Source organism: Pezoporus wallicus, unplaced genomic scaffold, assembly GCF_028554395.1.
Source record: "Pezoporus wallicus isolate ANWC-B61680 ecotype Strahan unplaced genomic scaffold, APGP_CSIRO_Pwel_v1 contig_1583, whole genome shotgun sequence".
Classification (NCBI taxonomy): domain Eukaryota; kingdom Metazoa; phylum Chordata; class Aves; order Psittaciformes; family Psittacidae; genus Pezoporus; species Pezoporus wallicus.
The window spans coordinates 1,957,302-1,983,662 of record NW_026637266.1 but is presented as its reverse complement, the minus strand read 5'-3'; the positions used below and the strand labels follow the sequence as shown (position 1 = coordinate 1,983,662).

The window sequence follows — 26,361 nt, the reverse complement described above, 5'->3', positions numbered from 1 at the left end:
GATAACTAGAAGATATGTTAGGCAGCCATATGGCTGCATTTCCTGACAGTACCAAGAAGGCATTCAATAGGAATTGATTTTCCACTGAGGGACTGGCAAAGCACATGAGCTATTAACTCCTCTTTATCTCCTCTCTACTTAATTGGAAAGCCCCACACCCTTCCAAAATACTAAACAAGGAAGGTCTACTGACAACACCTGTGATAAAAAAACGCGGTTTAACTAGACCCACAGCTTAAAATGGAAGGCAAAAATATATTTGTCCTCTTCTCTGCAAACTCAGTCTGCCCATGACAAAGTCTACCATCAGTCCTTGCACTGTACCTCTACCACATCCCTTCCATTATTTACCATTCTAACATTTCACTGCCTGCAGACAATGAGGAAGTAATTAACACAAGCATGATTTGGCAAGGCTGGCACTCAGATCTGAAGGATACTCTTCACTGTTACGGATGTCCACCACCAGCAACTTTGGCTTGCTAGACTTTGTCTTCTTTACAGGTGTTTTGGAATGATTAGGTCCTGTCAACTCACACAAATCAATCAGATCTTCTGCTGAAATTCGTGGTGACACCTCTGCCTTCAGGTCATCCAACTTGATGGAATCCCTAGACTTTAAAAGAAGAAAATTAAAGGTGATAGAATACATGGTGTTCTTTGAAACTTCTATTTATTTTACAACCTCAAAGTGTAACAACCCAGTTAGACAGAAACAGATCTTTTCCTTATAACTCTGAAATAGTCTGTGTTAAAACCATCAGGACAGAAAAGCTCCAGAGCAGTGCCAAATGCCCATCTGCCAATTATTCTGTTGAAGTTGTTAAAAACTAAAATTGCTTGACAATCTGTGCAAACTATTTCAGTTTGTGATTTGTTAATGAATTATTCACTGTGGCCGAGGGGGTCACAAAACACACAAGAAGTTTCTCAGCACCAGAAGTTACATAAATTGGCTAGGACGTACACTCTGAAAGAAGAAGCTGAAAGGCCTCATCCTTGGAGTGGGGAAAAAAGGGTAGCAACTGTAGACTTCGCACAAAAGCTGCAGGGATGCCTCTGTAAGATACAAAGCTATCTAAACACCAGGTATCACCCCAGCCAAAGACCAGGCACAAATCAGGACACTAGAAGTGTAAGAAAACAATCCTGTATTATGACCCAGAAAATTTGTTCCTTAGTTTTGGGGGATGAGGAGATTGGGGGAGAGAACTGTTTTTCATAAGAGAGCCTTCATTGTGAATTATCTCAGAACTATTTCTAAGTGCTGGCATTTCTTCACTTTAAATTCTTGAAGGATCATGCATATCTAAATAAAGTAAAAAACCCAAACGTCTAACCCTCCTTATTTTTGTGAATAACAATGCAGAAATCCTGTATTTTCATTAATTACCAACACACATAAATCTCTGAACTGCAGAAGAAAATAATGAAGTATGGCCACCATTAGACAGTTGTGAAAGCCATATGTCTCCACCTACCTTCAACGGTTGTTTTACATTGCTGAAACTTTTAAGTGCCATTACAACTAGTTTCACCCAAAAGAATTAGCTTGCTTCACACAAAATAAAACACAAGGGAAACTTCCAGCTTGTTTAAGAGGGTCACACTTGGATTCTTTGCAAGCAATAGACATGCCCTAGGGTTCTGTCCTTGGGAACATCAGGTTTGAAAATCCTATGTTAAGATCTAAAAGCTGAAGGACTGCTACAGTCACCTTTCCTATTATTATATATGCAAACATGAGACTTTTTTCTTTAATCTCCCAGCTACCATGGTGGGACCTTCAGAACTGTATCTTCACTAAAAGGTTTTTTTCACTTTAAGTAAATGTTGAAAGTGCTTATTTTTATTTTTTTTAAATTTTCATGCACTATGTAATTAAAAATACATTGGCATGCACCATCATGTTAAGGTGAACACCATCATGTTAAGAAAACAAAACATGTTTTGTTTTCTAAACATGCTAGTTTCTCATTTAACCTGAGGACTAGTCCAAGTTTAGAGAACATGCCAGAGAGAACAGAGGTGCATACACATATTTTCCTGAGTTATGTCTCAGAAAAAAAAAAGATTTCTTAGTCCTTTTGCAGTTAGAAATGCCTTTGTTGTAAAGTATGTTACCAAAAAGCAGTCAAAATTACTCACAAAATCCGTAACTGTACTTCAGGGAATGCACTAGCCCACCTTTTCCAATGTATGTGACAGTATTCAAAACAGAACTTACAAATTGCTAGTCTCAGTACATAATTTCCTTCCAAATTCAGAATATCAGAGGTGACAATGCTTTATAATCAGAAAAATGCTTGATTTTCTGGATAATGTGTTCTCCTGTGGAAGCCAACCATATTCTGGGCTGCATCAAAAGGAGCGTGACCAGCAGGTTGAAGGAGATGATCCTGCCCCTCTACTCTGCTCTTGTGAGACCTCACCTGGAGTATTGTGTGCAGTTCTGGTGTCCTCAGCATAAGAGGTTCAAGGTGTTCAAGGCCAGGTTGGACAGAGCCTTGGGTGACATGGTTTAGTGTGAGGTGTCCTTGCCCATGGCAGGGGGGTTGGAACTAGATGATCTTAACGTCCTTTCCAACCCTAAGTATTCCGTGATTCTATGATTTGTTTCAACAGAATAGCCAATACTCAAGGGAGACCTGTTTCCATAAAAATAACAGTGTGACAGATGACATGGCCAACTCCCAGTTGATGTCTAAAGCAACCCCCTAGTCAAGTAGCTGGATTTCCCCAAGAAGAGTCCATGGAAATGAACTGCATCAAAGGGGAGGAGGAAGAAAAAAAAAATCAAACTCTTCTCACAAACTTCAGACTTGCCAAAAAAAAATTCAGCAGTTCATGTCTAGGGGATTCAGAGCAGACACAAGTCTGCAGTATCCAAGAAAGGTATCAATGTAAAAAGAGTAGTGGAGACATAAATACACATTTAGCTGAGACAGCTTAATTTGCCTGATGACTTAAACTTGCAGACGTCACTACACCCTCCTCAAGTGACACTTCTTCCTCAGGAGAACATCTGTGGAGCAACACTGAGGTGGGAAGGGTTGTAAGTCCACTGCAAAGAGTTTATCCTTAAAGTAGGGTCAGATTACAGGTAACAATAATCCTGGCAGCAAAGTCAGGCATTATAAATGTGGACCATGCCAGTGAAGCTGGCTGAGATGAACCAAATTAAGGCTTATGGAGAAATATTTACATTATGATGGAGACCAATTACACAACCACTTCCTACTTTTATTTATGTAATTCTTGTCTAATTCAGCAGACGGGATGAATGCCTCAGGAAAGAATAAAAGTTTAAGAGGCAAGCATGAAGTCTACAGCAGAAAACAAACTAGTCAAATTTTTCCTATACTGATAAAAAAACATTTTCTCCTCATCTGAAAGTATAACGCCACAAGAAGTGCTCCACAGGTAAACTTTATCTGCCCTGTGCACAGGTTTCAATAACCAGGACATTTTTTTTACTTTAACTGGGTTGAAAATAAGGAGAAACACATTCAACCGTGAGTTTTACAATCATCCTTGCTTTGACCTAGTATGTCCAGATCTTCTTCAACAGCATATTTAGCGATACATTATCTCTATGTAGGCTTTGAACAAAGCTGCAGCTGAAAGCTCCTCAACAGACTTGCGGGAAATAGAATTGCTGAATTTTCTTTTTTAGCAACTGTTTTATCAGATGAATTTATTTCCTTCAAATGCACAGTGAAATATATACATGCATTTATAAGACCATCTTTCCTAATTATATTTTAAAAATTGACTTTATCTGCTGTATCTGATAACAACTGTATTTCATGTGAGGCATGTCCTTCACAGGAATTTTCTAATGAACTGTCACTCAGCACAAGCTAAACACAGCTAACAATAAACTGTCAATCCTTCTACCCAGTCCACCTCACACTTCTCCTCTTCATACCACCATTCTGCTAGGGATACCTATAGTCTGGCACTGGACTTAAGTGATTGAAGCTGTCACGGCCCCATAGCACCTAAACCTTGCAGATTCTCCTGAACCTTTAACACCCTTCCTACTACCCTCCACAACAGTGTTCCAGCTGCTGTCTGCCAGCTAATCCCATGGTGCCATCACATAAACTTTGAGATAAAAAAAAATTATATATAATAGCACTATTTTATACCAACTAAAACATAACTGTCAGAAGAAAACAACTGGTAGAAGAGGGAGAATAAGCAAGAACAGGACACTTCAGCACAAATTTATAAGCAAAGCCACCGCTATCATGTTCTTATCCAAAAAAGAATTTTCAAGACACGCAAAGTCAGTTTTCAGGAAGCATCTAAGAACAAAGCCAATTAAATAAGAACACTGGATTTTAGCTGCATTATCCAAAAGTATTTTATAACTGAAACCAATCATTACTAGTATGTTTGCACTTAGTATTTTCCATGCAAATGTTTTTGTCTATATCCTTCGTAATTAAGTAGATAAAGGCAGTACTTAGTCCCCTTAGACCATTTTCCTTTGCATGTTTATCTTTGGTGGGGTGTTTTGTTTTTAAACAAATAGAATGACTACATCTAACTCTGATGGCCCGGGAAATACTTAAGTCCTGTACCAACTGAGAAACATTGATGCCTAAATCCACTGTTACTGACAGAATGAAACCTAAACAGGCAGGAATTCTAATGATCATAAATAAATAAAAAGGAATACAAGTTTTGATACACTCCCTATTTCCTCCCCCTCCATCCCCACCATTTTTTGATAACCATTATTAGCAAATGGTATACAAAACAGTTTCAATGTTTTTGATGTTGAATGAGAATTACTTCTAAAAGAGAAACAAACAAAAGTGCAGATTTTAGGAAACGTTCTCGAAAATTTTCTAAACACTATAAAGTCACTGTTCTCAATACAACCTCTCTAGCAAACTCACACTTCAGATTCAGTCCTTCCTTGCCATCTTATTGCTACCCTCCTTCTACTTCCTATTCCTAAAGTTTGCTCCGTTTAGTTTGCAAGCTGTACTTCTCCACCTCTTCTCCACCACCCTGATTCCCCACAAAGGTTCCAGCTCCAGAACCCACACCTTAAAAAGGGGTGTGCCAACAGCAACTTCTAGCCAACTGTAATCCATAAGCATTCTCCAAATGTCTTCATATACCACTGTAGGCAGTCTGTAGAAATGTAAGTGAAGTGTGCTTGCCAAAGTAGCTCATTATTAAGGAAACCTCTCGCTCTCCCTGGAATAACATAATTGAGTGAGTAAGCTGAGTCAGCAGAGCAGAAAGACAAGTTACTCCCTGCATGCAGCTAGGCAGACATGCTGGGAAGTCTCATTAATGTCTCTGATGTGATAAAACAGGTAAACACTTCTCACCACTGCAGGGAACCATTTTAAAATAAAAAGCTGAGCCATAATCCAGTCATGCCTGAAAATACCCACAAGATGCTTTAACATGAAATAAAACTTGAAGTAGCAGCAAGAATGATCTTGCAAGCCTTCCCCAATTTCCATCAGAGCCTCTTTTTTGACTCGACAGATGCTCTCTCGACAAGAAATTGTATCACTTTGCCTTGAGAAAAAAAAACCAAAACCTACAGAATCTTAAACTATCAGATTTCCTTGCCCTCTTTAAAACCAAAATCAACGGGAATTTTATATCACATCTCAATGCAAACTGTAACTGGAAGAGGAATTTCCCTTGCAATGTGATCTCATATGTTTCTTGGTGTTAGAGACCTTGGGTTTAGGCAATCCATGTTTTTTTTTTAGGATTCAACTGTAGTTGTTATTTATCCACAATTTCTGTTCTCTGAACTGGCATTTACAATGGCAACATTGATCTGTGGCATTTTCAGTTTGCAGGATGGGCTCTGTAGCTAACTTTTGCTGCAAGTTCAACTTTGCAATCAGTACACGCTCTTTCTTCTAGTTACGCTGTCACACATACTTGAAAATCAGATTTTCCATTGGTAAAAATGACAGATGAGAAAAAAAATATACACAGCTGAAACAATTTTACTAGTAGATTAAGATGATGTTGACACAATCACACAAACCACTGGACAATCTGTACTAGGCTATTAACTGCAATAATGCAGCAACAGCACCAAGCAAGAGAGCAGCATTCAGGAAAGTCTTTTTCATCCTCTCTGAACTTCCTAATAAAATTAGATCATAATGACACTGCATCCTGACTCACACAGCATATAGCCTGGCCTAAGGTGCATTAAGAAAGGGATGTGATGGAATCCTGGATTCCAGGTTAGCCTAAGGAGGGGTCCCATACAGACCTATGTAGAGACAAGAAATAGGGTAGAGGACTGGGGAGCAGAGGAAAGAAAACACTATAGGCCTTTGAAAGAAGTATCTCTGACACAGTACACCCCCTCCCCATGTAATGAAATTAATTTCTATTACATTTTCTCAATAGCACTGTTGCACAGCACTGTGTTCTAAGACATAACTTTCACAGCAGTAATAAATATATGGCGTATATATGGAGGAGTTAGTGCATGCTGGAATGAGTTAGTTGCTGTGAGTGGCAGGAGGTAGCTATGTCTGTGAAAGCATATTAGTGTGTGTGATAAACTACTAAGATCCCTAACTTATCATAGATCAAAGGGTAACAAACACAGAATTTGATTTTAAAACATTTTCAAAATTAGAAAAAAAAAACCCCAACATTTTTATGTTATTTATAACATATTTATAACACGTTATATTCTATATTTACATATTACTTTATTTATTATTTATTTATATATCATTTATTTACATTATATTTATTATAAATATTATATATGTATTTATACTATAAATATGTATTTATGCTATATATATGTAACATATATGTTATTATTACTTGAATTTAAACCATTTTCAAAATTAGAAAAAAAAAAAAATAACATTTTTTATGTTATTTATAACATATTTGTAACATATTATGTTATGTTCTCTCGCAGAGTGAGAGAAGTGGGTAGATATTTTATTTTTCTCTTTTTCTAATTAATTTTACAGGTATAATTACCTCCCCATCCCCAGCACATTTGTTAATCAGTCATGGAATCCCAATTTTGTGAGGTCAAAAAGGTCAGATACACCCAGCTTTCAACTTCAAAGTGGGTATAATCACAAAGGTTTGTGAGGCAGGACTAGAGAGACGATCAATGAATCCAGAACCTGAGCCTAAGGCTGCAGTAGAGAGTGCTCTGGCTGCTCCAAATGCTCTATTTACATTCACAGCAGACAAACATGTCTCAGGGAGACTCGGAAACTAAGTCTGCACAAAGTATGTTTACAACCCTTAAATACGATCTAAGTGACTGTCTAATAAACTATTAAAATCTCACATAAATAACATTTAGATTATAAACATACTCCTTTAATTCTGCCTCAACTAATAAAAAACACAGCCCATTTGTTTCAATGAGTTTACATTCAATTAAAATAATTGCTATTTGCATTACAGCCTTAAAATCCGGCAACTTTCATTACAGACTCATAAATTAACATTTAACATCGGTTATTTCTTAAGTCATATATTTCTTGTTTTATCCACTCTGCCAGTTGATTTAATGCCTTATCTTCTATCAGAAAAAGTTCGAAACATTAGAAAATACATTCATACTCTTAAAACCAAGTGGAGTGAAGAAAATCCTAAAAAGGCTTCCTTAACCTAATTTAATCTACAGAAACAAAGCGCTGGAAGCAAGAGGTTTCCTTACACTCCCCACTTCTTGGTTGCTGTCTGCCTAATGGTAGAAGTATGAAAAAAAACTTGGAAAAGTTAACATATACACAAAAAAAGTTCTGAAGCTTTCAATAATTCCTGAAAATATTTGCCAGAATATGATGAACTTATGACATGCCTAAATAGTGAATTGTTTATTCGCTCACAGGAAAGAAACATAAAAATTTTAACCAGCTCATCTCAAAAATGACAAATAAACCCAACTTCTCACTCAAGTCACAAAACCAGAAGTATCAAAGGCACTTGCAAAATAAATTAGAAGCATTAACGCAGGTCTTGATTGGTTAATGCCTTGCACAAAGAACTAAAGGCAAATTTGAGGAACAGCTTTCTGTTGAGTAGTAGAACAATGAAAGAAGAAAACAAAAACAAGTTCCCTACAAAAACAGAACACAAACCAAACTTGAAATAGGTCAAGGCAGTCAGAAGACACTTGAGGCAGAAGATATGTAATCACCATTATGAACAGCACAAACACTTCACCATCATAGAATCATAGAATAGTTAGGGTTGGAAAGGACCGTAAGATCATCAAGTTCCAACCCCCCTGCCATGGGCAGGGACACCTCCCACTAAACCATATCACCCAAGGCTCTGTCCAGCCTGGCCTTGAACACTGCCAGGGATGGAGCATTCACAACTTTCTTGGACAACCCATTCCAGTGCCTCACCACCCTCACAGGAAATAACTTCTTCCTTATATCCAATCTAAACTTCCCCTGTTTAAGTTTTAACCCATTACCCTTTGTCCTGTCACTGCAGTTCCTAATGAAGAGTCCCTCTCCAGCATCCCTATAGGCCCCCTTCAGATACTGGGAGGCTGCTATGAGGTCTCCACGCAGCCTTCTCTTCTCCAGGCTGAACAGCCCCAACTTTCTCAGCCTGTCTTCATACGTGAGGTGCTCCAGCCCTCTGATCATCCTCGTGGCCCTTCTCTGGACTTGTTCCAACAGTTCCATGTCCTTTTTATGTTGAGGACACCAGAACTGCACACAATACTCCAGGTGAGGTCTCACAAGAGCAGAGTAGAGGGGCAGGATCACCTCCTTCAACCTGCTGGTCACGCTCCTTTTGATGCAGCCCAGAACATGGTTGGCTTTCTGGGCTGCAAGTGCACACTGCCAGCTCAAGTTAAGTTTCTCATCAACCAACACCCCCAAGTCCTTCTCCACAGGAGAACACATTATCCAGAAAATCAAGCATTTTTCTGATTATAAAGCATTGTCATCTCTGATATTCTGAATTTGGAAGGAAATTATGTACTGAGACTAGCAATTTGTAAGTTCTGTTTTTCTTCTCCATGCTGAACAGCCCCAACTTTCTCAGCCTGTCTTCATATGGGAGGTGCTCCAGCCCCCTGATCATCCTCGTGGCCCTCCTCTGGACTTGCTCCAACAGTTCCATGTCCTTTTTATATTGAGGACACCAGAACTGTACACAATACTCCAAGTGAGGTCTCATGAGAGCAGAGTAGAGGGGCAGGAACTTGAACATCTCCTAGCTTATACACTGAAAGAGAAATGTGAGTATACACTACTCATCATGCTTCTTTTAGAAGAATAAATGGACTTTACACACCAGTTATTAAAGGACTCGATATAAACCCCGGCAATATGTTTTTTATATGGACAAATATACTCTAGGTGCAAAGGGGAAGTTAGAAGCAACTGAGTGCTGGTATATTTATTGCCAATAGGTCCAAATTCCCATCTATAAGAAGTCAGTCATGCAAGCTACCCTTGATTATCTGCAAAGAAAGTCAACCACCAGGAAAATTTGCTGATACTACCTTTTGATGAAAACAAGTGTTTTTCATGTTTGTACTGTTTCATAAAGCCATTAATTCATCTTCCCACTTAGGTATTTCTCCTACTCTTTACCAAATCAAAAGCTAAACTGGACTGTTGGCATTCACATCAGTGCAAAGAACAACAGTCATCTGGTAGACTTTTCTCTGGCTGAAAGCTTTAATTCCCCAACATTCAACAGGTACTCTTACACTTGAAAACTGGATTGGTAGTCAAAGACCAAGACAAAGGCATAATTCTATCTGCTTCGGGATTTCTGGGAGTCCACCTGCCACATTTGAGCAGTCATCAATAAAGAAATTGCATCACTCTTGCTTTTATTTAGAAATATACAGGTAGCCGGAAAGAGTGTACATCTACCATGTCTGTAACAATGGAGAAAGGGGCATAGAAGAAAATTGCTTCATGGCAAGTGTTATTTGGCTCTGTGAGGCCTGGATATTCAAGAAAAATACTTTGAAAACACTTTGGAAGTTTCCATGGGAAAAAGTTTTTTAGGAAGAAAAAACCAAACCAAACTGTGTACTGCTCAAGAAAAAATGACACACATAAAGCTGAACAGACTGCTACTAAAATTATGGAATTTGATGTTTTTTTTCCATTCTTGATACTTTATCTTTCTCAAAATAAATATGCAAACCCACTTAAGATGTACATTCATTTTCCCTGAAACTATTTCCTCCTTGAGATTTTATCTCAGTAGAATTATGCTTCCTGGCTAAAAGAGTAAATGGTTAAGCATCACAAGAAGTCCAGGAGGGAAGAGAGTACCCAAGCCTACTTACAAAGCTGCAGATGCCACTAAAATAAAAACTAAGTCACACTAGTGAGAAAAGAGTCAAAACAATTTTGTTTTGCTGACTGCTTATTTAGGCAGAAAAAGGGTTCACCCAGGGGCAAATATTTCTCATGTTATTATTAACCAAAGCATCATAAAATGCAGATATACACATATACATGAGTAGCCAATAAAAAGCACTTAAGAAACTAACTGAAGCATCTTAGAAAGAAGATACAGGTATAGGAGTAGAAGACAGCTGGTGTTCAGAATTAAATACACTAAATACTTAATGTTTCAAGAAATCATAAATTACCTTCAGAAGCAAACCCACAGCTTTCTTTCTAAAAGGAATTGTTTCTTACCTTACCCACCCTCACTCAAATACAGAGGTGACCCACAAATATAAAGCCGGAGATACAAAAGTAATGTAAAATGCTTGTCAAAATAATGACCAATGAAAAAGGCAGAGACACAGCAAAGTAATTTTTTAAGAGCTAGACTGACCAGCAAAGGCACAATGGTGTTTTAGAAAATGCATTAAAGGCTACTGTGCATATTAAAGATTGATCTCAGATTCCACTGCTTTCAAGTAGGAAATAAGCTTCCTCATGGCAACAAACAACAATTAGAGGACATGTCCAGGATTAAGGGTAAAAAACCCCTACTAACCACCAAAAAAACCCCAACCAAAACCCAACCCAAAACCAAAAGACCAAACACTTTTGGGTGTAAACAGTGTATTTCACTAAGAATTTCATTTTTTTATTTGAGCAGTGTTGCTCAAAACCCTGAGAAGTGTCATCTCACAAAGACAAATATCCAGAAGTACAGAACTGGTCACAGCTGAGAGGTAGCTTGCTAATGGCACACGTTACACAGTATTTTTAAAATGTGTATCATGTCTACTGACAGAACCATAACAGCTTATATGTATGTGTCTCAAAATCTAGCACACAGAAATATAGCAATGAGAGCAAATACTGCTCTCAGTAGTAGACTGTAACTTAACATGTGAATCGTCTTCTTTCTCATTCTGGTATCCATGAGATTAGCTTCCTCTTTGATACAGAAAAAGCCTAAATACATTCTCCATTTCTATATAAATTTCATAGTGTTGCACCATATGATAAGCTAACCTCCCTGCCCCCAAAACCCCCACCACGAAACAAAAACCCAAAACCAAAACCAAAGCAAAACAAGTAGTGTGCTGTGTGAGGTGTCCCTGTGCATGGCAGGCGGGGTGGAACTAGATGATCTTCAGGTCCTTTCCAAACCTAACCATTCTTTGATTCTTTGATTTTGTGATTCTATGAAAAAAAAACTAAAGCTCTACCCAAAAGATCCAATACACTTGATCTTTAAAAGAAGTTAAACCATCAGTTACACGGCAGTAAATTAAAAGTGCTGTGTTGTTCAGTAGAAATCAAAACAGAGGTTATAGTATTTATTTTTCTTCTCTATAACATACCAAAACCATTAGCTTAATTTCTTGGAAATGGTGGAATAGATGAGCCTAGTTACTGGCATTATAAACAAACACATCTTCTGGAATGAAAATAAAATGACTACCAGTAAAAAAATACCAAACAAATTTATTGGGAATACAGAAAGAAACTTTGCTTGACCCAAAATTATGAATTTTTATCTTTGCTACAAATCTAAACCTTGGTTCTATTTACCAGTTCAGCAGACTATTGCTGCTTTCTCCCATTTCTCTCCTTGCTATTTCCAACTCTGTTCATCCTGCTTGGCACAGCACATCCTTAGGACTGAGGAGACTTGCCTTTTTAGTCTCTTGCTGTCATATCGTTAAGGAAAGTTAGCACATATACAAAACCATTTCCACCATTAGTACCTTCAGGCATCAGGCCAGGCTGTCAAGAATGACTGCATAATCTCTTTCCCTGGAAGTTTTCATGATCTGACATAACAAACCCATGGGCAATCCCATCTGAATTCAGTATTGCGCTTGTTTTCTGCAGGAATTTGTACCAGATGACTTCCTAAGGTCCTATCTGAATTATTCTATGAATGTGCAGCCCTTAGCTCCTTCAGAAAATCTCTACATCTCTCTAGAACAGCACAGCAGCAGTTGTGTTGGCTATAATTCCTGTTTGATGATAACCAATATTCTCCTCTCATTTTTCTTCCCAGATGCTTTCCTAGATCCACCTAGTTCTTAAATCACTCTAAGTGCTTTGAATTTCCATTTGTTCTGCATTTGCACGTCTAACACTCGGAGCCCTAGATTTGTGGTCAAAGCTTCCAGAACATACAACTATACAAATAAAATCAAAACTAAAAAACATGAAAATTACTGAATATCAGATTCAGGTTTAAGTACTACTTAAAAATTAAGATATACTTGAGTGCCAATACGCTACTTAGTTTCTTAGCAGTTGGGAAAACAGATGGAAAGACTAAAGCCTAATGCAATTGACCAAATAGATATGTCAGGTCTATATATACTACCCCTAGTATTACAATGTACTTGTGAGTGAATTCCAATTGTAGGAGAACATGGAGGTAAAAAAAACAAATAAAACTGTTTAAGAGAATGACTAGATTTATACTCCTGAGAGGAAGGGAAGCAGTCATTTCAAATCACCATTCTTAAGATGGTGTATTTGACAAGAGAAACAACCATCAGATTTTACTGGAGAGAAGGAAAAATATTTTTGCTAAACTGAGTATCTATTTAACGTATCTGTTAGCCACTAGATATTCTTTGCTAAGTCAAACATAGACAAACTCATATAACATATACTACCTCTCATAATACTTTAGTCATACCTTTAACCTTTTCATGCTAAGACTGAAAAAGCAGCCAGAGTTGCCTGCATCACTTTCCAGTTAGCTATTTCTCATTGGCAAATTGTTGTTTTTACTATTTTTCTCCAAAGATAAAGCCTGTTTGCAGTTTTACAGATGAGTTGTAGACATTGGTCTGCTGTGGTAACAAACACCACAGAGGCAAAGGAGCAGGAGTTGGGAGAGGCAGAAATACAGCACAAGAAGAAACAATTTTATTGGCATATACATCAAAGAAGCTGAAGTTCAAAGCAATTAAAGTTCAGAAAAAACAAACCCCAACAACCTTTCAGTTAATTTTCATTCGCTGTACTTTCATTAAAATTAATATTATGGTATAGGCTCTAACACTATGCACTTACTGACAAACAAATCAGAACATGTGATGAACGTGTGAAACCCCTGTGCTGGGAAGAGACAACATAAATGCCAATAACTGAGATTTGATGGGTATTTTCTTTCTGTCTAAATTTTAAAGAGATAAAAAAACCCCAAACCCACCTGGAGCGGGAGAAACATGTAGTCTGAACAATTCTACCCCCTCCAATTCCCAGGTCACTTACTAGGTCACTTCGAGGTGCTTCCTGATAGTCTGCTGAAAAGCAGGACATGGAACTTCTTGTGCCGTTGCTCTCATTGCTTTGCCGTGGAGGCTGTGCATATTGCCTGTATGTAGCACTCTTCGGTGTCCAGCGAAACAGGTTGATTGACTCACGAACACAACGCTCAATATCAATCTCTGATCCGGGATTTAAAGAGAAAACAAGAAATGCAAGCATGAAAAAAATCAATAAAGCCAATTAGCCTATCTATGATATTGCTAAACATACATATATCCATCTATACCTCAGTGTCTGTCTGTTTAAGGGCTCATAATTTTCAAAACCATTTTTCTATTAAAAAACACTTAGAATTTTTAATGAAAAACTAGCGCAGACATTTTAAGCATTATCTCTAGTTATGTATGGGAAGTGTAACAGAATTTTGATCAGTGCAAAGACAGAATATAACAGAAGCCTAGTCCACTGTAAGGCACCTTCATTGAATGTTTTTGCGAGCCAGGCTATTGACTCTTGTAAGTACGTAAGTATCTGCAGTCCATCAAAAGTACATTTCATGCAGTATATGGACATCAGGAATTTTGGATCAACCAAGTGTCGTATTCATCAGTGCTAGAGCCATACTGAAAGCTATTGGCTATCAAACGTATGGTCTGCCATTCTGACAAAGCTACATGTTACTGGGTGGAAAAAAGGAGTTCTCAGCACTAACTTGTGTTTGACAGCAAACACAATGATTTGTTTTAGAGCTTTATTAAAAAGCCAACCCAAAACAACAAACAAAGTAAAAAAAAAAAAAACAGTCTAAACACCAATCAGACATTCACAGTGAAACATTCTGTTTCAAAGAGTAAAGTGCTGTGTGTGACAAAAGTATTACTCAACCTGGAAGGAAAGTAGATACCCACCAAACAGGATGCATCCTAAAATAAGCTGTGATCAAATTAAAATTACCAAAGCATACTGAAAAAACATGCAAAAGAAAAAAGTTATTATAATTTTATAATTATAATTATTATAATTTTTTGCAAAACTAAGCATCCTGCATGCGTCTGTCTTCTAGCAATATGTAACATAAAACTCATTTATTTTTCTATCACTATAAAAGGACTTGTTAGTTCTGCATCTCCCGTCTGCTGTCTCATGAAAGGAACACTTATCCTAGCTTGCATTTAACGACAAACCTAGTGTAGTGCACCAGACAAACAACAGGAATATTAGCACTTCTTGTGTCTGTCCCAAGAATCCTGGGATGATTCATTACAGCACTCAGAGTTAAGAAGATGTAAGCATCAGCTTCTACGAAGAAAATAGTGGAACTGTAGCCAAGCTTTACATATCTCAAATGTATATGCTGAATTGCCATTGACCATTCATTGCCATCAACAGACTTGATGACTTGACATCAATCAAGCAGTTCCTCCAGAAACCTCAGTCATCTGCAGGGTGGGTGAGTGAAAGAAGCTAAAATTGAAGCTTAGGGCAGAATATTCTAGTTGGATAAGATTATTTATTTTGCTTAAAATCTGAATGATGTGATCTATTAATTTCCCATTCAAAAAGCTGACTGTATTCAGGTAAGATATAACTTCCAGCATATGCTTTAATTCCACTGAAGACAACATGCTTACGTGCTTCCTTCTGAAAAATCTGTGACTAAAACTGTGGTTTACCCAATTTTAATTTAGAGCTAGAACTAAAATTCTAGCTAGAGCTAGAGCTAGAATTAAAATTCTAGCTAGAATTAAAATTCCAGCTCTAAAACCTTTCTGTGGCTGCAAAGGTAGACCACAGTTTTCCTTAACCATATCAGATTCCCAAGTATCATTGGAATAACACTTGCCAGAGACAAATAATGTGGTGTCTCAACAGCAACTATTTTTCATTCTGTGATGAAAACTTCTGAGATTTTTCATTTTGAATATACTGTAAAGGCAGAGTGCTATTTAGCATCATTCCATGTAACTGGAGGATCTGACACAGTTTCTAAATTCAGGTAAAGACAGCAGTCGACTTTCACTGGTTGTTATTCCTAGAGCTTAGAATACATTCCGAATCATGGTAATTACAGTTGCTTTCTCTAAATTTCTGAAGACACATTTTATTTATAAAGTTGAGAATTTCAGTTCAAGACTGTAGTACACTTATGGCTTTTGTTTTTTTTTTTCCTGTAAAGGGACAGCTATAACTGTGGGTTATAGCCCTGTCTCCTGAGATTCTTAGCTAACGAAATGTCAGCAGTACTTTTGTAATATGTGAGATCAAAGCAGAATTTAGCCAGTGAAAAAAAAAATAAATTCTGAACAACATTTGGTTGTGAGAGGGCATAACAGCCTACAAATATCTGAAATTGAAAACAGAGAACTGGGGGATGGAATAGAAACACTATGTGCAGTAGAAAGTTGTGAAAAAGCCAAAAGCAGAAATTGAGATTGACAGAGTTAAACATTGAGACAGACTATCAAAATATTTTACCTAGGAACAAGCTCTCTAATTGCAAAAGGAATCAATTTAGAGAATTGGAAAATGCAGCAATGGGTTTCCCTAAAAACAATATCCAGTTCTCACACATCAGAGTGCAAGTGAAAAAAATGCAGGAGTCTCTTGTTCTGTGATTATTAGCTGTTTGCTTTCTCATTTCTTCTAAGCAGCATTTCAGGAGGACAGTGGCCACAGCTGAAAATGACATTCCATGGAACAAGAGGGAATTTTAAATGGTTTGTGAGGGAGGTGATCAAAAGCCTAACACCAATTTACAGTCTGCTGATTAATTAACCTGCTTCTAAGTAGTATAGAATAAAAATATAACAAGGAGATTGTGGTTTCCACAAATAATAAAACAAATAACAACGCATGCACATAGGCACACGTATGCTTGTATATGGGAATGGTCAACATTTATTACCCAGAAGGGAGACGAAGCTATTGGTAATGAAAGAATGTACTCACATTCTTTTTTTTTTTTTTTTTTAAAAAAAAAAAACACAACCAAAACAATTGGTTTTAGAATACTGGAGTTACTACATTAAACTGGTGTAAATATTTATTAGTCACATTACATGAAGAGCCTTTGCACTTGGGTAACCTTCAAGCCTGTTTTTATCCTTTGTCTTCTGGTTTTATTCATACAAATTATTTTGCTTGAAAATCCGTAACAATAACATGCTGACATAATATAATGTCACTAACTGTGAAGCATGCACTAAAAAAAAGTAAGCCTAACTTTAAACATAATATGAATACCAAAAAAATAAGTTCTCATTTCAAAATTTAGTATGTCTTTATGCAGTCTGGTTTTCAAAAAGTGCAGAGCACTTTTCAAAAGCCAAAGCTGGCACCTGAGTACCTAGGAACTAAAAATCACAAGTTCCATTTTAAAACATTGGTGTTAGGAGTTCTGGCTCAGCAAAGCTTAACTATTTCATAGCCAGGCAGCAATCAGACCTTGTAAGAAACAATTCTATGGCATTGGCTCATTCCTCCATTACTGGGCATCAAAAGACTTTTCCTGAGATTTCTAAACACGCAAATAATACAGGAATTGAAAAAGGTGGGGGTGGAGAAGTAAATAAGTGATCTAACAGTAATATCTTGGGTTTGCCATGCCCCCATTCTAATATTAAGCCTATGGAAATGTATTATTCCTTTTTTGAACTAAACTTCCTGGTTGCTCTAAGATGTTCTTAATTTTTCTCTCTTTGTGCTGAATTATCATTCCCTATCAGTTTGCCACCTTCCTCTGTCAACAACCCAACTGAAAAGGATGGCTCAGCCTGACATATTTGCTTTTTAAGCTACATACATATAGTGTTTATTATTAATTAAAGATACAGAAGAGAAATAGACAGCACTTTGATGAGATGTTAGAAAGAAGCATCAGTTTAAAGGCAGTACACCTGTGACAAAAGCACACAGAATTTTTTAGTTTTACTGCAAAACTGGATATGCACACATTTTTCTCAGCAAGTGAAAGCAAGTAATGGAGAAAAACCTAACTCAAATGATTCTTTGTTATTGAAAATGTACACAGACCAAGTCTTTGTGTGCAGTTAATCAAATCCAGAGCCTTTTCCTTGAGTAACAGGACACCAGTTAAGAAATTTGGCCAAAATAAACTGCTTCTGCATTTTGGAAACAGCTCAGATTTATGGGCCTGGTTTGACCTCTCCATCACAAATACTTTATTACCACCCTCCCAGGCAACATCAGCTTCACCACACAGCCACATAAATAGGCCAGAAAACTTCTGCGCTATAAAAGCTGGGAAGCTGAATAAGTCAGACAGTTCAATCTCCCAATTTCTGCTCTCAGAAGAGAGTGAGTGGTGGAAGGCCATAACAGAAGACACATCAGAGAAGCATCTTGTCTGATGACACACAAAAAGATACATTAAGCCTAGATATTTAAAAGGACAACTCTAGGAAGGGAATTGACATTTCTGTCCAACAACTATATAGTAACCCCCTAGTGATAATAGATACAAACAGAAAAGTCAAAGCAAAATTATTCTCTTTATATAATTTATTTCATACATTACAGGATAGTGGTGTTACTTCATTTTGTGGATACTGATTTGCTCTTACACACATCAGCATCCTTTTCAGTGCATCTTGGGACAAAATTTCAAAGGCAACATAAATATCAGTCATTAGTTTATAACTCTTCAGCTAATACGTTCTTTCAACATGGATGCAAAGTGTGCTTCTTTAAAGAGCTGCTGAGAGGACAAGTGCTGTCAATCAAGGAGCCATCCTATGTTTTATGAAATGCGGCAGGCGTACAGAAGTTGCATGTAGCTAGAAAAATGACTGGATACAGAAGCAAAGGAACAAACTATATACTATGTCTTCAGACAGACTGCAAATTGCATGTAATAAGGATCAAAATTTTAATGCTCCATTGATAGACTACCTTGTCTGAGAGCACATTAAAATTCTTTCACTATCTTGAAATAAAAAAAAATCTCCAGATGGTTCTCCACAGCCAATCTTGTTTACTACCTCTGGATGATATTGCTGGTTTTGTTGAACAAAACAGCAACAGCTGAGCCTGAATGCCCAAAAGGAGTGTTAGAATACCAAAAGTAAGATGGTCCATGTCCTGGTGTCTAGTGCACATTTTTGCTTCCTAAGCACTAGTCTGATCCTGAACCAGTTGTTATGCTCATAACTTTAACAGGGAAAAAAAAATAAAAGAAAAAGGAAGGAAATATTTTCCCAATATTGTAGAGAAAAAACATATGCCACATCATGGAGCAAAGCTCAGATAAGAGTGGCCTGAATTCTGTCTTTCCATGCCTAGAAATGCTAGTATTTTATTCTCTTATGTCCCCTTTCCTTATGAAGAGTACATAGAGGCTCTATCAAGAAACAGGAGACATAAGCTGTGTATCGGTGTTTAAGTGATGCATTTGGAAAGTTCTACTGATGAACTCACTTTTTACCCTTTTTATGAAATACCATCTCTTGAGACAGTCTTTTGCTAAAGGGTATTTGATTGTCTTCCGCCAGTGACAACTACAGACTAGCAAACCACTAATATGAATAAAGGATTTTGGTATATATTCTTTAGTGTGTCACCCACCACAGCATTTCTCTTTAGTCTCAAGAGGATATAATCTATAAATAGAACTGCATTTTGCTCACGTCACTACAAGCGGAAAATGCGAATAATTAAGGAATTCACAGCTTCAGGTAAATTGACACCAATCTTACATAATTTGACACTACTAAACAGCCTTGGTGAGCAGGTGTGCCCCAACAAATTGCTCTGCCAGGTCCCAACCCAGTGGCTGTAAGCCATAAAAACCAAACCAAACAACAACACACACACACACACAGAGACAAATGGCAGGCTAGTGGGTGAGAAGGGGGAGGAGTGGAGAAAAGAAGGAAAAAAATAAAAAAGCTTACTTAATAGCAGCTACACTCAGTTTATACTTCATAAATGCCCTTATTTAGCAATGAAAATCTTCAGGAATACATTGCAAGATACACCTGTCTCTACAGAAAACCATCTAACACAGCAAAGATGAGGAATATGTCCAGAAAGAGATGTTTCTCTAAGTATCAACCTGACCTACATCTTTCAGGAAATGAAAACTGGAAACATGATTTCTTTTTTAATTCTGGTATTTTTTCTCTTTCCAATCCATTTTTCATGTCATAGTTATAGTGTCATTATCATGTACATCATGTGACAGAGACTAAGTTGATGCTTTTCTTCTGCTATACTGGAATTTGAGAAAGTAGTCCTGCTCTGCTTACTCCATGATAAATCACCTTGCAGTGTCATCTTCCGTGAGTGACAATAGTTTTGAACTTGGGCAAGCTACAACAAAGCCACATGTCAAAATTTCGCAGCTGAAGTTACAAAAAGTTTCCCTTTAAAGGAAGACTATTATAACTTGTGTTCCTCAGAGCCTTCATCTAAGCAATAGGACATTTTCAAAACTGTATGATTAAACGTTGAACCCTAATCAAATCACTCTATTACCTTTACTTTTCTACTGCTCACTGGCACATGGAAGACCCCACTGTATCTCTTTCAGTCTCTTCAAAGTTAATGTTTTGACCTCAGAGTTTACACTTTCATTCAAGAAGTGAACGAAACAATGGGAACATGCACCAAACACCCACAAACAGCATGGGCTAAGGTGGCCAACTGCCATTTCTTCCTCCTACCAAATCGTAATTAACTATATGCTGAACCACCAGAAATCCTGGCACAATAAAAGTGTATGAATCACAGACGTGGGCAGACAAAGGATTTTCAGGAAGAAAAACAACAGAAAGAAAAATGGTAGCAGTCTAGGGTCAGACAAGTATCTAAAATAGAGTCCTCTGATGTGTGCCCAATTCTGCTGCTGTCAGCACAAACGTATCATTCAAAACTGCACCATACAATCTTAGTGTAGAATTATACTAGTTTTTAATCTTTAGTCCATTTCTGAGGTGGATGTAATCCTTCTAATTATTTATTTGGTTTCCATCATCATGGGACTCAACATTTTGGCATGTCACTATAGTGGCAACAGATAAAATTATTTCTTCCACATTAGAGGAACTCTGTTCCTTGGAGAATCATTTATTTTTGTGGTTTGGCAATACCTAGCTCCTTGACTACATGTCACATCTTAAAGTTACATGCCTGTGTCCTACAAAATAGAATCCTATGTTTTCCACTTCAAGCATTTTACTGTAGATCTCCATTGCACTGGATTGCTTTTCCACAGCTAGACTTTCTGCACTTCTGCACTTCTCATCCAAGGCCAAGGTTCTTTCTTTGTAAGCACTGACTAGCCTAGAGTCAGCAAAACTACACCTTTCTAAGGCGAGCAGTGTCAAAAGAACGAACCTCCCTTGCGTTCTAAATTTACAAAAGATCAGCTTATTATGTGAACTAACCTAAAAGGCTTATTTGAAACTATGTTTTATCTCACTTCTAGGGTTAGTGTTTCCCTATTCTCTAATAGCATCCATCCCCATCTTTTTGTTAGTTGCCCTATGCCTTCTGTAGTCCATAAATAATCTCTGTATGTCAGTGATGGTATTGGCATAGATCTCTAAAGGAAGATCTATCAACCAGGCCCTATGTGGCATCATATTCCAGGTGAGAGTGAGGTGGTCTATGGGATCCTTCAACTGTTTGCAAAGAGCTACACACATCCAGATGCGTCCTTCCTGGGTTTGTTTCCTAACAAAAGGTGCTGGTGACTCTGTACTACTTGTACAGAGGCTAAGGAACTTAGTAATCAAATCCAGCTACAGTAATCAGTAATCATAATTTTTGAGTGGCATAATGTACATTATCCACAAAGTTTGAGCAAGATGCTAAAGACTAAGCTATAAGAAAACCTGCAAGTTTTAAAGTAAAGCTACCTATATAGCTGGCCCTCAATGCATGAAAGAGTCTTCTGGGTTGAAGACTCGCTAATACACAAGATGAAAACTATCCAAATTGGCTTAGTACAAGTCAGTATTTGTCTGAAAGCAGAGTCCTGAGTCTGTTGCTGGTACTTCAGGAACCACATCATAGTAGTGCAGTTTTATCATCCTCGTTTTCCTGCCACATTCTCCTGATATGTATCAGATAACAGAAAACCAAAGGTAATGCATGCTGCAACTGCTCTCTTGCATCACCTGAATAAGATAAAGTTTACCAAATCACAAAACTACACATAAAGAATTAGCAACGACTCCAGGCTTGGTTTTGTCTCAAATAGTAACTCCTAAATATCTGGTATTGATATGTTTAAATCAAATTTATACATAACAAAGCTCCTCAGACACAAGAGAAAAAATTCCTATGAAAGAACAAATAAAAGAGAATAAAACAACCACCTTAGTGTGGCAATTTCCTAAACAATCTAATTCTATTTAAGTAATCAATAATGGCACTGTGTCCTTTTTCTTCACATCATTAACTTTTTTAAACAGTAATTGAAACTGTGTTACATGTGTTTTCAGTGAAATGGAAATAAACCAGGCTTCTTGGGTTTGTTTTGTTTTGGTGTGTTTTTGTTTGGTTGGTTGGTTTATTTTTTTTACTTTTTAAATATACTTTTTTAGAAATAACTACAGTAAACTAAAGTGTTCCACAAAGTTGCATGACTGCAGTAGAATAGCCTTATCAGTCTGGAAAGCAAGTCACTTTCACTGGCAGCCTGAGATAAGCTGTTCCAGTGCACAGAAAGCTTAAAAACCACAGGAGTTTCAGATTGAGCAACAATTGATTTTAGATTGAAATTATCACAGATGTTTTGAAGAACATAATCTCTTCCTCAGGGTGACCCAGTTTCAGGTGAAGGTTGTTCATAAATTGCTTTCAGAAAAATTCTCAGACATGGCACACAATTTATTTTAACCAAAATAACAGAAGTCCCATTTGGAAGACATACGTGACAAAAAGTCAATACTCCTTAACCGGAAATAAGACTCAGGTCAGAAAGAGAAGGCACAAGCTATCATGATTGTATGTTAAAAGAAGTTACTGATTCCAGAAATCTCAGCTAGTTGAATAACATTTATCTTTTAAGTCATACTAGGATTGTATTCCATCCTGATTCTTTTTTCCCTTACTAGTTGGTTTATGATATGCTTTGGATTAATCTCACAATATTCAACTGTGCTACTGTTGACATCCAAAAATACTGCAGACATCACCAAATTTACAATAAATAAATCTTTTCAGAAATTTCTTTTCAGAAACACCATTCTACCAAAACATTTCCTACCAGAGTATCAGCAAAGCTGTCATAATCAACAGAAAGCATGTACATTATAACCCTACAGATTTTAGCAATTGAATTATTTTATAAACAGTCATATATTATGAGAACCAATATATTCTTACACATGACCTCAGCATAAAGTACTTCAATTGTCAGTAAATCAGCAGGTTCAAGATAAATTGGAATATATGATTTAGAACCACTCAAGGAAAAAAGAAAAATAGGGAGAAACTACCTTAGGCAAGAAACTAAGTTAAATATTAATGAATCTATATTTAACTAAGACATGCAGCTAATAGATGGGGGGTAGGAAAGGAGGAGAGAGACAATCTTACAGTTTAGCTCTCACCTTTTGGACCATCTGAAAATATCCAGTTAAATTTAATAAGAGCATTTGAAACGACTAAGCATATAGACTGAAACTGAAAAATCCCACACCATAAGGAATGGCCTAATCAATTTCTTATCTATTGAAAAATACAGCAGCAATTGCATTGTTACACACTGAACTGAAAGGCAGCAGAAAAGCAAAATTTTGAAATCTGGACATGTGGTCAAGGGTATACAGTGGGAGACAGAATTTGCGACAATAATATTTAGAGAAATTGCAGAGCTTCAACCCTGACAACTCACTGAACTCTTGACAGACTGATTTACGCAACTATGCACTTAGCTTCAGCCTGCTTGCTGCCATATCCTAGACTACTGCTAACCTCTGTAAACTCTGCAGTTGTGGAGACTGCCACACTTAAGACCTTTCAAACTTAAATGCTCTTCCAAACTTCATTCTCTCATTGAGGTTTGGGGTTTCTTTTAGGTTTCTTCTGAAAGCTTCATATTCCAAATGGAAACTGTTTTAACACAGAGCAATTCCAACGGCTTCCATACTGCTTTCTCTAATACTTTTACATTAATTGTATCCACAGCAAAAGTTTAATCATTTTTGAAAGTAAAACAGGCTAGTACCGGCATCAAAGTGGAAAAGCACTGCTCAGTTCACAACAACACTGATTTTTATTTCTTTTTCCACTAAGAAATCCCTATCAACTGGATTGTTTCTATATATAGCATATCTACAAACAGTTGCTTAGGAATTATTCAATATTGTTCTAGATTTCACATGTCAGTATACCAACCTACCCCTGGAAATAATAACAAGCTCACCCAATTCTTACTGATATAGCAAAAAGACTTCCGATTTCATCAAGCTGTAGTTAAGACCTACATATTCTGACAGTGAGTGGCCTAAATCTACCATGATTTCCACATACATACATGATTTGTAGTATATATTCACATACAAGCACATACTTTCTTCAGCAACACACTGGGGAGGACAGAGGAAGAGAGAAGTAGTATTTTTTCTGTACCTGGCAAGTCTGAAAAAAGAAGAATGCATTCATTGAATCCATTAGCCAGAAGACGATCCCTCAGCTGCTGAAGTATTGCAACTCCAATACAGAACGGGAAAGAGGAATTTCCAAGCAGTAACGTATCCCACAAGTGAAAAATTTTGTGCAAAGGAAAGACATCTGCATGATGAACAAGCACAATAAAAAAAAGAAAAAAAAAGAAGCTATAGGCATATAAGATATTAAAACCATATACACACACAGTCTATATAATTTTTCCTCTCCCATTTTAGGGTTTTTTATTTGGCAGCAAAAAGGACTCAAACTGTTCAGAAACAGGTTTATCTTCATATGCAGTTTGATTATTCTGGAAATCATCAGTATCTTCATTATTAAATATTTAGAAATGTGCAGGTTTTCATATTTCAAACACACACAAAGTTAGCCAATTTATTTCTCTTTTGGCACAGTACAGTTATGCATTAGGACACGCATATCAGTTTTTCCAACAGTATGAATTCATTAATGAGTTAACCAATAAGCTCAACCACTTAAAACTTGACAAGAAAATGAGCAAAGCACAGCAAAAATTTGCAGAATAAAGGAAAGACAAGGAGAAAGGCCTGTAAAATGTAGCAACATCTTACATACAAAGCTGAAGCTGGCTCTCCTAAAATAAGTCATCTTCCAGCAAAACAGTCCTAACATTCTATGGCAATTCATTGCTAAGGAAACCATCTCCTTGGTTTTCCAAAGGTAGTGATTCTTATGAAAGCTCTTATTAAAGAATGGACAACTGCAAGAACCAGTGCTTTACAGTCAGGATCTTTAGAAACTGCCGTCAAGAATCTCACATTAAATTCTTTGATATTTCATCACAGAAATAATCCATCAGCTCTTTTCAGAGCTGCCAATTTTTTTTTTTAATTCAAAGTCTGTCAATGTTGACATGACATTAAAAAAAAAAAAAAAATCACAGAGATCTTTGAGGAAAGGTTTTTAATTGCTTTCTAGACCTGCTGTATTAACTTTGTCCTTCATTAAAAGCTCACCAAATTAGAAAGCTCTTTTAGTTCCTAACATACATGTGCAAATATCACAGTAAACTAGTGCTAGTAAAATGACAATGAAAAAACCCCTTGTTTCATTGATCTTTAAAAACAAAGTTACTCTCTTTCTTACATTATTTGGGTAAGGGCAGGGGAAGCTGGTGAGGTTTGTTGTGTGTTTTTTTGTTTTTTTTAACTGTATCTTTTTTTTTCCAGTAGATAACAGCTTCCTCTGCACACTCCCTAAATCCTGCATGTGTAAAATAATCCAGGTCAAACTTAATAAAATTCTTCTTCTTCAAAAAAAAGAAAAAAGCAAAGAAAATAATTATTGTAAAATCAGGGCAAAAAGTATGTGAGGCACTGTTGAGACTCAAACTACACCACAACACACATCCTTGCAAATTAAAAGTGACCTACTAAATGATAGACACACCCCAGCAATTAGGAGGATGTTAGCTGAAAGTGTGAGAAAAATTATGCTGAAGAAATTTAAGAACTTTTAATCAAAGAAAAAGGGTGCATACTCACGTGTAAACATTGTAAGAAACCAAGGAATAGCATAAAGCTGAAGAAGGTGGTGATGAGGAAAGAGAACAAAAAAATGTTTTAAGAGTTGAAGTTATCTGTGACAATTATCTACTACATTAAAAATTGCCTAACTTGGCATAAATGTATCTAAAATAGGAAATAACAGGAGTGGCAGAACAACTATCACACAACTTTTAGCCCCTCAGAGATGATCTTTCCTCCCCCAAGTTTCCATTTGCATTTCTTTCAAGTTACTAGTTTGTGATACTGTACTGAAAACAGTAACAAAAACAACCATCACTCTCACTAGGCTTAGGTTTGCAAAAAATAATCCCCAAAGTCTTAAAGAACTCAGAAACCTGCTCTATTAAACTGTCACTGTTCTCACCTTACATATATATATATATACTGTTAAGTGATAACAAGCATAAACCAAGTTGATTCAATATATCTTTTTGAGTATGGAAAAAAAACCTTGATTCTATATAAATAACTAAAAGTGC

At 36.8% G+C, this 26,361-nt stretch overlaps 1 protein-coding gene across 1 annotated transcript in view; it reads right to left on the bottom strand.

Annotated features, from left to right (window-relative positions):
* TBCK (TBC1 domain containing kinase) overlaps window positions 1-26,361 on the bottom strand; it is a 96,379-nt gene that overhangs the window by 15,124 nt on the left and 54,894 nt on the right. Inside the window, exons 21-24 of the mRNA XM_057404596.1 lie at window positions 25,859-25,895; window positions 24,297-24,458; window positions 13,698-13,873; window positions 441-616 (exon numbers count right to left, since the gene is read on the bottom strand). Of these exons, the coding sequence (XP_057260579.1) occupies window positions 441-616; window positions 13,698-13,873; window positions 24,297-24,458; window positions 25,859-25,895 (551 nt within the window). The remainder of the gene's footprint in view (window positions 1-440; window positions 617-13,697; window positions 13,874-24,296; window positions 24,459-25,858; window positions 25,896-26,361) is intronic.